General features: G+C 41.2%; 1 protein-coding gene across 1 annotated transcript in view; it reads left to right on the top strand.

The window, feature by feature from the left end:
• PLXNA4 (plexin A4) overlaps window positions 1–17,582 on the top strand; it is a 627,680-nt gene that overhangs the window by 550,866 nt on the left and 59,232 nt on the right. The window contains exons 12-14 of the mRNA XM_027842295.1: window positions 2,237–2,379; window positions 12,697–12,965; window positions 16,856–16,922. Of these exons, the coding sequence (XP_027698096.1) occupies window positions 2,237–2,379; window positions 12,697–12,965; window positions 16,856–16,922 (479 nt within the window). The remainder of the gene's footprint in view (window positions 1–2,236; window positions 2,380–12,696; window positions 12,966–16,855; window positions 16,923–17,582) is intronic.

Genomic DNA, 17,582 nt, shown 5'->3' with positions numbered 1-17,582 from the left:
CCATGAGATGCAACAAGAGAGAAGTATTGGACCTGGAGTCAGGAGGGGTCTGAGTTCCCATCATGCATCTGGCCCCTCTACATGTACCCTCAATCTCATCTTCTACAGACTGCTGCCACTTTGGCTTCTTCCTTGTTGCCTACAAACACGCCTACCTCCCCTCCATCCTTAATAAACTCATTCGATCTTGCACTTCCTGTTAGATATTGACCTGTCTCTCTCCCCACCACTGCACAACATTTAGCATTCAGTTAAGTAGTTTTTCGGTTGTGTCTGACTCTTTGTGACCCCATTTGGAGTTTTCTTGGCTGGAGTGGTTTGCCATTTCCTTCTCCAGCTCATTTTACAGATGAGGAAACTGAGGCAAACAGGGTTAAGTGACTTGCCTAGGGTTACACAGCTAGTCAGTGTCTGAGGTAGGATTTGAACTCAGGAAGATAAGTCATCCTAATTGCAGGCCCAGCACTCCATCCGCTGCACTGCCTAGCTGTCCTCTACCATTGCACACTTCAGCTAAACACGTTGAAAAAAAAATCTACACTGAGTGCTTTCACTTCTTGTCTTCTCACTTCCTCCCCTTCTGCAGTCTGACCTCATCAATTCAACTGAAACTTCTTTCTCCAAAGTCACCAATGACGTCTTAATTGCTAAATCTACAGGCCTTTGACAACGTAGACTCTCCTCTTCCCTGGATACTACCTCCCCCTAGGTTTTTCTGACATTCCTCTCTCCTGGTTTTTCTCCCACCTGTCTGACTATCTTTCAGTCTGTTTTGCCTTGTCTTCATCCAGGTCATACCCACTAATGGAGGGTGTCCCCCAAGGCTTTGCCATGGGCCCTTTTCTCTTTTCCTTATATCTGCTATCTCATTTAATGATCTTATCAGCTCCCAAGAGGCTCAACTGTGATCTCTAGGCAGATGATTCCTCTCCCTCCCTCCCTCCCTCTCTCTCTCCCTCTCCCTCCCTCCCCCCCTCCCCCCCTCTCTCTCCCTCCCTCCCTCCTTCCCTCTCCCTCCCTCCCTCTCTCCCTTTCCTCCCTCTCTCCCCTCCCCCCCATACATACACATATAATATATATATATATATGTGTGTGTGCATCTATCTATACCTATAGATATATAAGTGTATATATAGATACCCAGTCCTAATCTCCCACATCACTAGCTGCCTCCTAGGCATTTTGAATTGGATGTCCCATAGACATCTTAAATTCAACATGTCTAAAACAAAATTCGTTATCTTTTCCCCAAAACCTTTCCTTCTTCTGAATTTCTCTATTACTGTGAAGCACCGCCATCCTCGCAGTCACCTCATGACATTGGTGTTATCATCAGCACTTACCTCAAATTCATCTCACATATCCAATCTCAGTTTCCTCATCTAAGAAAGAGAGATCATAATATTTGCATGACTTATCTCACTGGATTGTTATGGGACATGCACTTTATAAACCTTAAAGTACTGTATAAATGTGATTTGTTAACATTTTCAGTTTGGTGACCTTGGTTATCCAACCTCTTGAATTGCTTTATGTCATGAGGAAGACTCTTTCTGAAATCTAACCGTCTTCCTTCCTAATGTCCATCATTGCAGTTACTCTGACAGTCAGTCAATAAGCATTTATTAAGCACCTACTCTGTACCGGGAACAGTGTTAATCTCTTCTGCCTCAGTTTTCTTAAATATAAAATGTTAGTAATAAAATGAGATGATATTTGTAAAGTGACATAGCTGATCACATTTTTAAATGACAGTTCTTTGTTCTCAGGGAGCATACAGTCTAATGAGGGTGACAACAAGCAAAAAAACTATGTATAAACAAGATAGATAGGTAGATAGATATGTACAGGGTAAATTAGAGATAATCAGTAACTAGACCATTCTTCTATTATATCCATTTTAGGGTCTAGGTTTAAAGCCAAGGTTCTTACCCTGGGGTCCATGATTTTTAAAAATATTTTGATACCTGTGTTTCATTGTAATTGGTTTCCATTGCAACCCCATATATTTATATTATTTTGTGCATTTGAAACCATGATTCTGGGAAAGGGTCCATCGCTTTCACCAAACTGCCCAAGGGGTGTACGACACACAAAAAAGGCTAAGAACCCCACTTTAAGAGCTATGGGTTTTAACTCATCCCATGGTACTTCCAAAGGGTTGGGAATCACACCATGTTCTTTGGAGTTCTGCCTCCACCCCCAGCAGTCTCCTTGTGGTTTTCCTCTCCTCCAGCTTTTGCTGAGCTACAGACAGACATCCATGAGCTGACGAGTGACCTGGATGGGGCTGGAATTCCCTTCTTGGACTATCGGACATACACCATGCGAGTGTTATTTCCTGGCATAGAAGATCACCCTGTACTCCGGGACCTGGAGGTAAGCAACAGAATGCCTGTACACCCCTTATTATAGATTCATTGAATGTTTCCCCTGGAATGGGTTTTCAAGAGCCTTCCTTATTATAGATGGAGAGAATGGAGGGAGGTGAAGGAAAAATAATTGTTTGATAGCTATAAGGGATCTCAGAGGCCATCTAATACAACCCTCTCATTTTACAGATGAAGAAAGTGAGGCCCAGAGAAGCTGCCCGAGGTCACATAGGTAATAAGTGACAGAGATAGAATTTGAACCGGGGATCTCTGATTTCAATACCAGCATTCTTTCCACTATAAAAAAGCACTAAACTATAAATTGTAGGACCTAAGTTTGAATACAAGCTCTGCCGTTTGCTACCTATGTGACCTTGAAAGAGTCATTCAAACTCGATGGTGATACTTTCTTATCTGTAAAAATGAGAGGGTGGCAGATGGCGAGGGGAGTGGTTTCAGAAAAACAGGAGAAGACCTGTATGAACTGATACAGGTGAAATGAGAAGAACCGGGACATTTTTCTGCATAGTAACAGAAATGTTGTAATGATGTGATGCTGTATTGTAATAGTAATGTTGTCATGATGATCAACTGTGAAAGAATTTGCTACTCTGATCAATACAATGATCCGAGACAATTCCAAAGGACTTGTGATGAAAAAACTGCTGTGCACCTCCAGAGAAAGACCTGATGAACTTTGAATGCAAAATGAAGTATACTTTTCTCACTTTATTTTTCTTGCTTTTTTAAAAAATATAGCTGATATGGACATATGTTTTGCATGAATTCACATGTATAATTGATGTCATATTGCTCACCTTCTCAGTGTGTGGGGGAGGTTGGAAGAGAGGGAGAGAATTTAGACCTCAAAATTTAAAAAGAAAAGAATGTCAAAAATAAAGAAATAATAAATTTGAAAAACATTTTAAAAAATAAAACAAGGAGAAAAAGCCAAAGGGTTGCATTAGATGACTTTTATAGTCATCCTTTCCAATTCTAAATCTGTATTAAATAATAATAATAATAATAATAATAGTAACAGCATTTATATAGCATTTTAAGGGTTGCAAAGCACTTTATAAGTATTATCTCATTTTATTCTAGCAATAAACCTGCAAGATAGATGTTATTATTACTGTCATTTTGCAGATAAGAAAATTGAGGCAGACTTAAGTAACTTGCCTACAGTCACATAGCTAGTAAGTGTCTAAAGTTGGATTTGAACTCAGGTCTTCTTGAGTTAGAGATGTGGGGTGAGTTTGAGATTTAGTTGAGTTGAGTTTAGGTTGGTGGTACCCTTTTTAATTCTAGGTCCAGTAGTCTGTGCCACCTACCTGGGCATTTGCCTAAAGTTCCACATTTAGTATAAACGCCATTAGACATCTTGGCCAAATGACAGGCTCAAACCAAAGAAACCTACAGCCAGATGTGTAGAGGCTAAATAAGAAGCAGAAGGGTGTGGTTAGAGTTGCATGCTTGTTATTTGCTTATACTAGGAAAGGGAAGGAAACTGTGAATATATGTGGATATATATCACTGTTTGTAAATGGAGAGGCAGCTTTCAAGTTGAGAAGATCAGATGATTTGGGTCTGAATCCCAGAGCCAACACTTCCTAGTTACATGAATGACCCTGGGAAAATCATTTCCCTTCTCTGTACCCTAAGACTCCTCCTCTCTAAACTGTGTGTATTTGAATTACCTCCATCCCAGAGTCATTGTGAGGAAACTGCTTTGCATACATAAAAGCACATTATAAATGAGAATTGTTATTATTACAAGCAAGGACAATATTTTATATAGCTCTGTATCCCAGATACTACCATCCCATGCTAGGTGTTCTCGGCATATTGAATGAATAAAGGAATGGATGAATTGAATTAGAGATAGAAATGGAAAATAGACATGCACCAGCAAACACAAGCTGTTATGTGTTTCAGTGGTCAGATGGCACATCTGTCTGGATTTGATGGTGTATGTGTCTAGACAAGGAAATAGAACCCGGGACGCCAGGGACATCACTGTGAGGTTTCTGAGACATACAAGTCTACCACTTCTCAGTATATGTACCTTTTTCCCCTTTTTCTGTCTTCTCCTCCTCCTCCTTCCTCACAGTGCCTGACTCATAGTAGGTGCTATATAAATGCTCATTCCCTTCCACTTTCTTTCCCTCCTTCCTCTTCTCATTTTGTAGCTTTCTTTTCCCCCTCGTCATTTTGTCCACTCTCCTTTTGATGGTTCATATCTGTCATTGAATATGAGTTCCATAAGTAGAGGGTCTGTTTCATTTTTGTCTCTTTTACCTTAATGCCCAGCACAATCCCTCGCACACAGTAGGTGCTTAATAAGTGCTTCTTGAATAGAATTGCTTGGCCCCATTCGTGGCCCAAGAAGTTGTTGCTGGTATAAAATGAAATCTTGGCATAGTAGAGAGAAGTGCCTAGCAGAGTGGAGAAAAGATTTGATTTGGAATCAAAAGGCCTGGGTTTGAGAGAGTCCCTACTATGCAGCCTTTGGCGATGCACATCATCTCCATGGCTGTCAGTTCCCTAACCTTTAAAGAGGGGATAACAATTTCACAACTCACAGAGCTATTATAAGTAGTCACTAAAGATCTTATCTCCAGGATGACCTTCCTGCAGAGATCCCAGACCTTGAACTTCACCATGGTGGCTACTCTGTTATACTACAACTATCTCCAAAAGGAAGGAGCCATCTATGAGTATACCCAAACCAGGGATAAAACTGTTAGCACAAGACCAGGCTCTGATCCCCAGGATGTTGTCCTATCGAAAACAAACCCAAAATGACTACCCTTTCAGTTTTCCCATTTGACCAGTTGTGAATCCACTTAGCTGTGCTACTGTTTGATCCTTCTCTCCCTTACACAAGGAAGAATCTACACATATTTGTGGATGTTTGGATCACACTCACTATCATCCTTATAAACTCTCAATACACTGGAATCCTTTGTGGAATCTGGAAGATCAGGATGGATATCCTGAGAATTCTGATGCTGGAATTGTGATAACGGTTTGGCAAACCTATAGCAAGTCATCCAGCCATTCGTTTGACAGATGCCATCTGCGTGTATCATAATTGTAAAATGTTAGCATGTCTAGACACACACGGACTCCCTATCTACCCTGCCCACCCAGACCATATACCCTAGTCCTTATCGTATAAATTGAATCACCCTCATTCCCCATGTGGCATGTGTCTTCCCTGTCTGGGCATCTTCAGTTGCCTATTGGATATCTTAAATTCAACATACCCAATGCTGAACTCATTGTCTTTCACCAAAACCCTTACCCTCTTCCTAACCTCCCTATTACTGTTGAGGGCACCTTTACCCTCCTAATCAGCCAGGTTCTCCACCTAGGTGTTATCCTTGACTCCTCATGCTTACCCCCCCCCCCCATATCCAATCTCTGGCCAAATCTTGAAATTTCTGCCTTTGAAATATTTCTCCTATATGCCCCCTTTCTCTTCTCCCATGCTGCCTGGAGCAGACTCTCCTCACCTCACACCTAATTGTAATAGCTGATGGCTGGTCTTCTTGCCACAAGTTTCTCCCCTCTCCAATCTATCCTCTACTCAGCTGTCAAATTGATCTTCTAAAAGTTCTGACCACATCAACCCCCCTATTCAATAAACTCCAGTGACTCTCCCTCACCTTTGTGATCAAATATAAAACCCTCTGTTTGGCATTCAAAGCCCCTCATACCCTATCCCCACTCCTACCTACTTCCTTTCTTCTTGTACCTTACTCACGCCCACATATTCTTTGATCCAATGACACTGGCCTTCTAAATGTTCCTCGAATAAAACACACTATCTCCTGATTGTGGATATTTTCCCAAGGGCTGTCCCCCAAATGCAGAATTCTCTCCCTCCTCATTTCTGCCTCCTGGCTTCCCGATTTCCTTTAAGCCTTAGTTAAAACACCACCTTTTGCAAGAAGCCTTTCCCAAACCCCCTTAATGTTAGTCCTACACTCTGTTGATTATTAGCCTTTATATATGTTCTATGAACATAGTTGTTTGCATGTTGCTTCCCCCATTAGACTGTGAACTCCTTGAGAACAATGATCATTTTGTCTTTCTTTGCCCCAAACGCAATGCAGGGCATGCACTAAGCACTTAATAAATGCTTACTGGCTGTCTTAATCAGGATTTTAATTTTCATCTGTTTATTGATTATTTGATTTATTGATTTACTTTGATCTCTAAGCCTTTCCTTGAAAGAGAGGCTTTCTATCAGGTCATCTAACCAAGAAAGAGTTAAAATAAAATCTGCCCCAATTCAGCTCCTATTTCCCTAGTAAGAAGCCCACAAGATGGTTAATTGTCAAGAAAAGGCTCTGTCTGGAGCAGGTTATGTGGCCTTCTAGTTTCCAATAAACTTGCTAATTAATTGCTTGCAGACATGAGCAGAAATAAACTTTTGCTGCTGCACATTAGCCCGAGGTGATGTAAGATTCAGAATTCTAGCAAGGGAGCTTTGAATCACACTTTCCTTGCTTGTTTTTTTTTTTTTTTTTCTCCCACATGCCTCCTTAGTTTCACCCTATTGACTTTCTGGAAACAGAAATATTCCAAAAGGGCAGCAGAGTGGTCTGGAGTTCAACCTTTTCTCATTCATGACAAACCCATGAACTCACTAGTGTGTATACTTTGGGCTTAGGAGGAACACTTCAGGGGATAGAGTTGAGACTCCTCATTTGTGTGCTATCTTTACTTCCTTTTTTCCTCCATACCTATTTATCCACCAGTCTATTAATCTGTTCATCTATACCTTCATAATCAGCCTTATCCAGCCTCCCAGAATCCCAGAAAGATGAAAGAGAGACCTCAGAGTTCAGCTAGTCTAACTCATCTCTGAATACAAATTTTCTCCACAGCATCCTTCAACAAGTTAGAATTGGGGTTCTTCACCCTTTGGGAGTTATGGAGCCCTTTGGCAGTGTAATGAAGCCTATGGATCCCTTCTCTGAATCATGCTTTTAAATGCATAAAATAAAGTACATAGGATTACAAGGGAAATCAGTTATATTGAAATATAGTTATCTATATATATGTATGTGTGTATATATTAATTATTATTATTATATTATATTGATTATATTATACTGATATAATTATTAATATATATATATATATGTATATATATATATATATATTAATCCATGAATCCTGGGTCAAAAGCCCTGAGTTAGAAGGATAGGCAGAATCTAATAAAATGAAAATTCATAGAAATAAGTGTAAAGTCCAATACTTGAGTTCATAACAAACATAAAACCCATTCATCTTTGCTTCTCCAGTGACCGGAGACCCACTCTTACCCTGGAGTGGAACTTTCCTAATTGGTGAATGAGTGAATTTAGCCCACAATTTCTAGCCCCGCTCTTCCTAACCATGTTACCCATTTTATCTAGTTATCTATTGCAGGCATCTCCAACTCCCCAGGTTCACTTTTCCTGGCTCCTACCACTTTCCACCTCTTACTCTAGAAACAGTAATCAAAGTAGTTCTACCATTAGTTCTGAAAAGGATATGACAGTCTTCTATCTTTTGGCTTTATTTGCCATCCCTATGACTCCCCTGCTCCAAACTCCCATCCCTGACCACCACTCCCTTATATGCGTTGTCTCCCCCTATTAGAATGTAACTCCCTAAAGTTGGAGCTGTCTTGCTTTGTGTTGGTTTCTACAGTGACTGACATAAAATAGGCACTTAATAAATGTGTTTTCATGCATTCACTACCTTCTGATTTCACTTTTGTACAAATTAGATTGTTGAGATTTTTTTTTTACCTATATCAAGTCCAAATATGCCTCTCACTATTGTTCCTAGCCTTTATCTCCAGGGCCAAGCAGAATGTCTAATCTCTCTTCAGTGTGACAGTCCTTCAAATACTTGTTTTCCATGTCCTCTTTCAATCTTCTCTTCCCTTGTTGAATATCCCTTGTTCTTTCAAATACTCCTTATATGATATGGTCTTAAGTGCCCTCTCCATCCTGTTCACTGTCCTCTAGTTTTGCAATGTACCTACCAAAATGTGGTGCCCAGAATTAAATAATACCATAGATGTGGTCTGATAAGGACAAAATACAGCAGGACAATGACCTTGCTTTTTCTAGATGTTATTCTTCTATTAATTCAGCCTAAGATCACATTATCTTTTTATTCAGTTGCCATGTTACATTATTCAATTCAAATAACATTTTAAACACTTATTATGTTCAAGGCATCTTGTAGTTCACAAAAAAAAAATCAAGAGGTTTTCATTTTTATTTTTTTGGTTTTTACACCAACCATTTTCTTGCTTGGTCTTCTCTTTCATATATTTGTGCAGTTTATTTTTTGAACCAAAATGGAGGACTTGACATTTATCCCTATTAAACATTCTCTTATTAACTTCTACCCATTACTCCAACCTGATGCGACCTTTTGGTATCCAAATTCTGTCATCCAGCATATCAGTTTCAGCTTTATGTCATTCTTAGATTTAATAAACATGTCAAACAATGCCTTCATGCAAGTGTCTGGTAAAAATGTCTAACGGAGCAGAGCCAAGAATATGTCTCTGGTGTACAACACTGGAAACCTCCCTCCAGGTCAGCATTGATTCATTAATTGGTTTAAATCATTCAACCAGAGTCATGCCAGGGGTATAGTACCTGTAACTTAATCTAATCTCTTTCCTCTATCGCTTTAGATGTAAGGATCCCAAATGAGCAAGGATATACCTTCTTCATTTTAAAACCAGCCTTTTTATTTAGGGGAATCCCCTCACATAGGAGATCATAGACTTTAGTACCTTAGAGAAAAGACTTCATTTTGCAGATAAAGAAACTGAGGTCTAAAAACTTAGGTGACTTGCCCATAGTTGCAGAGATAGTAAATAGCAAAGTCAGGATTTGAACTCAGATTTTTTTCTGAATTTTATGTCCAAAGAGTTTGAAGTGAGAGAATCTATTCTAGAAGAAGGGAGTCAAGACTCAATCTGAACCTGTTCCCAAAGTCTATAAATAGTAACAGCTTTGGGAAATTTGGTGTGAGTGGTTTAGGGGTGAGCCAGGTAGATACAAAGAGAAACAGGTAAGTAGATGTATAGGTTTCAACCTGAGGCTTGAGGGTACATCAAGATTGCTGTGTTTCCTGTGCTCTTGTTTTCCTTTTCCTCTCTTGGCTACCTAAAGTTAATAGCATCAGCTCCTATGGTAGAAGGGAGTACCAATGGGGGGCAGGCATAAGAGAAGCAGATACTAGACCTGGACTCCTTTCTTGGAACTCTGGTAGACACCTTGAAGCTGACTTGTAGAGTCTGGGGCTACAGAAGTAGGGACTGGCAAGACTAGGATGGAGATAAAGGGTTGGGGAGCAAAGGCTATGGACAAGAGCCAAAGGGTGTTGTTGGAGTTGTGGAAAATGGGGAGCCCCAGCACTATTTGTCAGTGCCCAGCTTGGCTCTTATCTCTTCCACTGCCTCCTTCCAGAGGACTTGCTTTACTTTCAGCTTTTAAAAAGCCGAATGAAATGAAAGCTAAACAGGTACAGAGAAGGGGGCTTGGAGAGGGTCACTGTCCTGGTTGCTCTTAGGCTTCCAGACCTGTGGGAGCTGTAAGGGATGATCAGAGGCTTTGCTGTAAAGCTTCCTCTTCCCCAAGACAATTAAAATTGTGCTCATCAAGTGCCATGGCTTCTTGATCCTAGACAACGTCACTGTGTCCCAGTGGATGGTGCAGTAGACCAGGTGTGGAGACACCTGAGGTCATGGCTATAGGATCATAAGTTAAGAGCTTATAAGGACCTGGGGGACTCTCTAGTCCAACCCCCTCATTTTATAAATGAAGAAACTGAGTCCCAGGAAGTTCAAATAATTTGCCCAAGATCACACAACTAGCAAATGTCTAAAGTGGGTCTGAACCCACCTCTTCTTGACTCCAGGTCCAGTGCTCACTCCTCTACCAAGATGCCTCTCGTCTCAACGGCACTGATGCCATCTTCTATTGACCTTGGGTAAATTTTATTTTCTCTCTTCACTTCAGTGTTGATCAATGTTTAATCTGGAAGGTTTCATAGGTCTAACGTAGAAAGGGACTTTAGAGGCCACTTGGTCCAACCCTCCTTTCTAAGATGAGGGAACTGAGATCTAGGAAGGTTAATAACTTGCCCAGAGGGAGGATTTAAACCCAAGTATAGGATTTGTATCTAGTAGAGAATATTATAGCTGGAAGGAAGCTTAGAGAGCATCTCATCTGATGCCCTCATTTTTTTATTAAACAGTTAATCTTTTTCCAATTACATGTAAAATTTTTTAACATTCATTTTTTTAAAATTTTGAATTCCAAATACTTTTCCTCCCTCCTTCCACTCCCCCCCATTGAGAAGACAAGCAATTTGATATAGATTATACAAGTGCAGTCATGCAAAACATATTTCCATATTAGTCATGTTGTGAAAGAAAACAGATAAAAAACCCAAGAAAATTGAAGAAAGCTTTAAAAAGTATGCTTTGATCTGCATTCAGACTCCATCAGTTCCTTCTCTGGGAGTGGGTAGTATTTCTCATTATGAATCCTTTGGAGTTGTCTTGGATCATTGTATTGCTGAGAATAGCTAAGTTATTCACAGTTGATCATTGTACATTATTACTCTTACTGTGTGCAGTGTTCTCCTGGTTCTGCTCATTTCATTTTGCATCAGTTCATGTATGTCTTTCCCGGTTTTTCTGAAAGCATCCTGCTCATCATTTCTTATAGTGCAATAGTATTCCATATGCTTCATATGCTTCAACTTGTTTAGCCATTCTCCAATTGATGGGCACCCCATCAATTTCCAGTTCTGTGCCATTACAAAAAGAGCTGCTATAAATATAAATATTTCTATATCTTTCTTTCTCTGCTTTTGCTCTTCCTGGTTTAGGTATCAGCATCATATTTGTGTTATTAAAGGAATTTGGTCAGACTCCTTCTTTCCTTATCTGTCCAAATAGTTTATATAGTATTAGAATTAATTGTTCTTTAAATGTTTGGTAAAATTCATTTGTGAATCCATCTACTCTCGATGACTTTTTGGTAGGGGGTTAATTGATGTCTTGTTCAATTTCTTTTTCTAAGATAGGGTTAAGTATTCTGTTCTGATCCCCTCATTTTACAGATGAAGAACCTGAAGCACAGAGTGGTTACATGACTTGCCTAATGTCACAGAGCTATTTAAAGGCACAGCCAGGACCAGAACCTCTCGTCTTGACACCCAGCATGGTGTTCTGTTGCAGCCAGCGGATTGTAGTGATTGTCAAATTGAAGATTCTTATCCAGCATCCTTGCATCCCTAGGGGGCCAAAGCTTACCCAGAAGAAGCTATGACAATCTGTTATACACTGGGCTCCTTCTTGGAATGATTCTGACATGAGTGGTGATGGGGCATCACATGGCATTTCAATTTAGCATACATGTATAGCATCTGGGGCATCTTAGTGGCACAGTGGCTAGAATGCTGGACCTGGACTCAGAAGACCTGAGTTCAAATACAGCCTCAGACAGTTACTAGCTGTGCAATCCTGGGCAAATCACTTGACCCCATCTGCCTCTGTTTCCTCAACTGTAAAATGGGGATAATCATAGCACCTGCCTCCCAGGGTTGTTGTGAGGTTCAAATGAGCTAGTATCTGACAGCACCTGACACATAGTAAGCATTGTAGAAATATTAGCCATCATCATCTTCATCATTAACACTATTATTATTTTCTATCTGGTAGTTACTCATTGTCAGAGATATGAATACTAAAAGCAAATAGCTTCTTCCCTAATGAAGCTTCTATTGGGAAGATAAAACATGTATAAAGACAAATATAAGGTAGATGGCATAGTGGATAGAGTGCTGGGCCTGGAGTCAGGAAGACCTGAATTCAAATCCCGTTTCAGACACTTATTAGCTGTGTGACCTTGGACAAGTCACTTAACCCTCTTTGCCTCAGTTTCTTCACCTGTAAAATGAGCTGGAGAAGGAAATGGCAAACCACTCCAGCATCTTTGCCAAGAAAACTCCAAATGGGGATCATGAAGATCATGAAATGACTGGACAGCAACAATGAAAATATACAAAATAACACAAAGTAATTTGAATGTCAGACAGGACTAACAACTGGAATGGCCAGGTGGTGGCAGTGGCATCTTTCCAGAACTGGCCACGTTTACATGATACCCCAGCCCATCATTCTCATCTCCAGTGATGTGATTGAGCGTGGCAGTGATGCCCGTGGTAGGTGCGTGATGTGGCTCATGGGTGCGTGACTCATCCTTCCCTTTCCTCTCTGTAGGTACCAGGCTACCGCCAAGAGCGTGTGGAGAAGGGCCTGAAGCTCTTTGCCCAGCTCATCAACAACAAAGTGTTTTTACTGTCCTTCATCCGCACCCTGGAGTCCCAGAGGAGCTTCTCAATGCGGGACCGGGGCAATGTGGCCTCGCTCATCATGACGGTCCTGCAGAGCAAGCTGGAGTATGCCACAGACGTGCTAAAGCAGCTACTGGCTGACCTCATTGACAAGAACCTGGAGAGCAAAAACCACCCCAAACTACTACTCAGAAGGTAAAGGGTGCAGGGAGGGAAATAACCAAAGGAAGGTGGGGGAGGGAGGGTCTCTACCCCAACCTAGACCCCACCAAACCTTCCGGGGATGACTTAACCTTTTACCTGCCTAGAGGCAGAAGACAGGGCGAGGTGACTTCTGGGCTCATTTCACGTGTGTCCACTCAGACAGTGTGTGACTCCCTGTCTCATTCTTAAGCATGTTTCTTAAGAAAGCTCTGATCTTGAAGACAGAAGACCTGAATTCAAGTCCAAGGTCCAACAGCTACTAGTTTATTACCTGTGTGACCCTGGGCAAGTCAACTACTGAGCCTCAGTTTCCTCATCTGTAAAATGGGGATAACGATACTTGCCCAAAAAGCGCTTTGAAAACCTTAAAGTATGTTATGAATGTAGTACTCTTTCCTCCCTTTTGTTTTTGTTCATCTCTTTTTCATTTCATTTATGTGCCCTCTGGCTATCCTCTGACACCATTGAGCTTTTCCTCTCAAATTTTCCTTATTGTAGAAGCTTAACATTTTAGATTCTCAGAGGACCTTCTGTGGTTGTCTAGAGACCTTTCCCCTTCAATCAAGAATATTACACGTCTTTTCACAGAATCACAAGTTAGAGGAGAAAGGGGCCTTAGAGATTGCTGTTGTTCACTCGTTTCAGTCGTGTCTGACTCTTCATGACCCCATTTGTGGTTTGGGGTTTTTTTTGGCAAAGATACTAGAGTGGTTTGCCATTTCCTTCTCTAGCTCATTTTACAGATGAGGAAACTGAGGCAAACAGGGTTAAGTGATCTGCCCAGGGTCACACAGCTAATAAATATCGGAGGCTAGATTTGAACTCAGGTCTTCCTGACTCCAGGCCCCATGCTCTATCCACTGCACCATCTAGCTGCCCCACTTAAAGTTCATCTAGCACAGTTATTTCGTCTTACAGATTAGGAAACTGAAGCACAAAGGAAAATTAACCCGAGATCAAACAATAAATAAGTTGTAGGGTCAGGATTTAAGCTCTGCTCCCCCAACTCCAAACCTAGTGTTCTTTTTAGTTAAGAATCTATAGTATTTTTAAACATTCTAGAGAAGGAAATGTCACATTAACCCTTGGTCACTTGCCCCTTTCTCATATCTAAGAAGTTCTGGTTTACATTGGATTTAAAGCCTTTCCATTGCAACTTGTTCAATATATTTCTGAAAGTAAGCTCCTTGAGGGCAGGAACTGTCATTTTTGATCTTTTTTTTTTTAATTCAGCACATTACACAGATCCTTACACACAATGGGTACATTAATAAGTATTTGTTCAATTGAATTAGCCTGCACTTTACCATGTAGCTGAGAACTCCACACATGAGCAAAAGTGAAACTGGGTGAGATAATAGGTGAAAACTTGTGCTCATTTCCTACAGTTCATACCTCCTCTGAAATAATCATAATTTGACCACTGGGTCTCTCTTTGCCATGACACCAGGCACCCTTGAAGATAGTGTTAAAGTTTTCCCTTCAGCCTCCTTCTCTCCAGGCCAAACCGTCCATATTCCTCTCATTTCTACCCTTCCTCAATTCCTACTTCAAATCAGCCAACAAGAAATTATTGATCTCCATACTTTATAATAGCAAGAGATAACATTTATATTATAAGACTTCAAAGTTGGCAAAGACCTTTGCATATATCATCTCATTTGATTCCCCACAAACAAATCTGTGATGTAGGTACTATTGTTATCCTCATTTTGCAGATGAGGAAACTGAGGCACAGAGAGGTTAAGTGATTTGCTCCAGATGTCACCAAGCTAGTGTCTGAGGCAAGATTCAAACTCAGGTCTTCCTGACTTTAAATCCATTACTCTTGCTACCAAGCACTTAGTTGTCTCTGACTTACCTCTGTCAGTCTATTTAATTAATGTCCTTGCATGTCTGCTCCTCTGTTAATAACTCCAGGTTTTCTTCTTGGTTTAGCAAACAGGTTGGGATTTCAGAAAAGATTCACTTTAAGATCTTGCTGCACTGGGCAAAACCTTGCATAGCATCAGGAAGCAGGCTTGAATTGGGACAATCCTGCTAATTTGGGAGCAGAAACAGAGGAAAGCGCTTGCACAAGAGATCATCTTGATTTTTGTTTTACTTTCACCAAATGGCCACCCACTGCCATAATTCTAGGGTTTTCACTGCCTAGCTAAGCTCCTACTGTCAGTTTTCCCATGTCATCTCTCTCTGCATCTGTGTATCTCCCATTTTCATTGACAGCTCACTTTCCTCCAACACCTTCTCTGCTTCTGACTTTGCTGATTCTTGTCTTCCTTCTTTTTTCCTGGCCCCCTCTCCAGTTCCACGTTTTCTAATTCTTCCCTCCCTTTTTTCTCTATCTCTGCTCCCAAATGCCCTCCCTTTATTCTGGTATCTTGGCATTTTCTCTTGGCCAATGCACCTTTAAAGTGTCCATGGCCATATATGGACTTGGCCACCTTTCCCTAGTGCTCCCCCATGAGCATAGCTGAGGTCTGAATTCTGTCCACCCCAAATGAAATCAACAGAAGTAGAGCCCTCTGGCATTTAGACATTCAGGAGAATGTACAGGATACTTGGAGTCAGAGGACTCATATTCAAATCCTGGTTTAGCGACTTTTCATCTGAGTGACCTTGGGCAAATCTCTTCACTTCTTCAGGGCTCAGTTTCCCTTTCTGTAAAATGAGAAAGCTAAATGCCTTCTAAAGACTCCTTCCAGAGCTACATCCGTGGGCCTATGATCTTATGAAAAGGGAATCGGTATTACACCTTTTGCCTCTGGGAGTCAGAATAAAAAAGCGAATGAGTTTAACCTAAAGCATTGAATTAGGCTTAGAAGAGAATTTTCTGGTCATAAAAATGGTTCAACCCTGAAATGGTTTCCCAAGAGATGTTCTGGTGTAGCCATCTATGGAAGCCCCTCAATATTTTTTCTCTTCCCAGGAATGGTTCAGGTTTGGCATTGTCTTGGTGTAAAAGGGTAGATTAAGTGATCTTTCAGTATCTCTATAAGACCTGGGTGTCTTTGAAGTGGGGCTATAACTTGACTTTTAGGGCCCGGCGTGTTTGGTCCATCCATACTGCTATCCTGTACCCCATCCCTGCTATCCTATAGATAACCAAAGTCCAGACTGTTATTTCATACTTTCCTTTATGCTGTCAAAAGGAAATAGGAGGGCTAGTAATGATCTATCCATCAGCCCTCCTCCAGATTTTCATTCTTTTCCCCCCAAAAAGGGCAACCAATGCCCTCTCTCATGCCCCATCGATGTTCCACTCTGGAACACTGCACTGCCCCAGCCTTGTGAGAAGAAATTGGCCACATGGAGATAGGAGGTCTTGGAACTTGTGCATACGTTATAGTCACAGGGTTTGCATTACGGACACATAACAGCTGCGTAACACTCAAACATGCAACTAATGGGCCACATTGCAGCCCAAACATGATTAAAATGTAATTGGAAAATATTTAACAAAACAAAGAAAAATACAATAAAACAGATAATATTATATTTTAAAACTAAGTCAATATGCAGCCATCAGGGATCCTTATTTATGGATTAGTGGTCCCCACTTCTATTTGAATTTGATACCCCTGGCATAGTGGATAGGGCAATGGCCTTGGAGTTACGAGGACCTGGATACCAGTGCTACCTCTGATAATGTGTGACCCTGGACAGTTCACTCAACTTCTTTGTCCCTCAGTTTCATTCTCTGCAAAATGGGGAGGGGAAGATTAGGCTTACTTCCCTCTGAGATCCCTTTCAGCTCTAAATCTGTGATCCCATTAAAGTCATAAACCCACCAGTTTCTTTCTCTATGGTCCCAGTGAGACTAACCAAATGCCTTTTCCCCTTGTCTTGCTCTGACTTTTTTCCCTGGGGCTGGGACATAGGACGGAGTCAGTGGCTGAGAAGATGCTAACCAACTGGTTCACTTTCCTTCTCTACAAGTTCCTGAAGGTAAGGGGGATGGGCATCTGGATTATTTCACAGGAGCCTGATAACCCTTCACTAATATTTCCTGCCTTTGTGCTTTGTCCTCTACATTCTCTCTAATCCCTGCCCCACTCACTCCAGCCCATCTCTGTTTGCCAACCCTATGCCCACAATGGCCCAGCTTTCACCAGGAAAGGGACAGACTGCCTCCTGACACAAAGGGGATCTACCCCTGAACACCAAAGAAAACAAAGCCCTTGGAGGCTCATGGCAATGATTCTGAAAGGATGCATCACAGTCTATTAGTGTGCCCCGAGTTTCACTAGGTGTGCCCCAAATTATATGGAACTTAGGGTCACAGTGCCAAGTATATGAGTGATCCCTTAGTGCACTGATTCGGGGGGGAAGTTTTATAACTTTTCTAAAGCTAGAAGACAGAAGAGAAAAGCAGAGACAGAAAAGAGAGAAAGAGGGAGACAGAAAAACCCAGTCATTCCCTCCTGGCTGCTTTCATACTTGGAAAGAGGAACATAATGGAAGTCCCTGAAAGGTCGTGACTATGAATCCTAGGACCATATTCCCATTTTCAGCTAAGAGCAGCACTTCTAATGTTCTCCTTTACCTCCTCCTCCTCCTCCTCCTCTTCCCTCTCAAACCCCCTCTACCACTTCTCTCCCACCTCAG

The sequence above is a fragment of the Vombatus ursinus genome, unplaced genomic scaffold (genome assembly GCF_900497805.2).
Source record: "Vombatus ursinus unplaced genomic scaffold, bare-nosed wombat genome assembly UNPS02014870.1, whole genome shotgun sequence".
Taxonomy (NCBI): Eukaryota; Metazoa; Chordata; class Mammalia; order Diprotodontia; family Vombatidae; genus Vombatus; species Vombatus ursinus.
The sequence above is the reverse complement of the archived record's forward strand: the minus strand, read 5'-3'. Positions and strand labels throughout refer to the sequence as shown.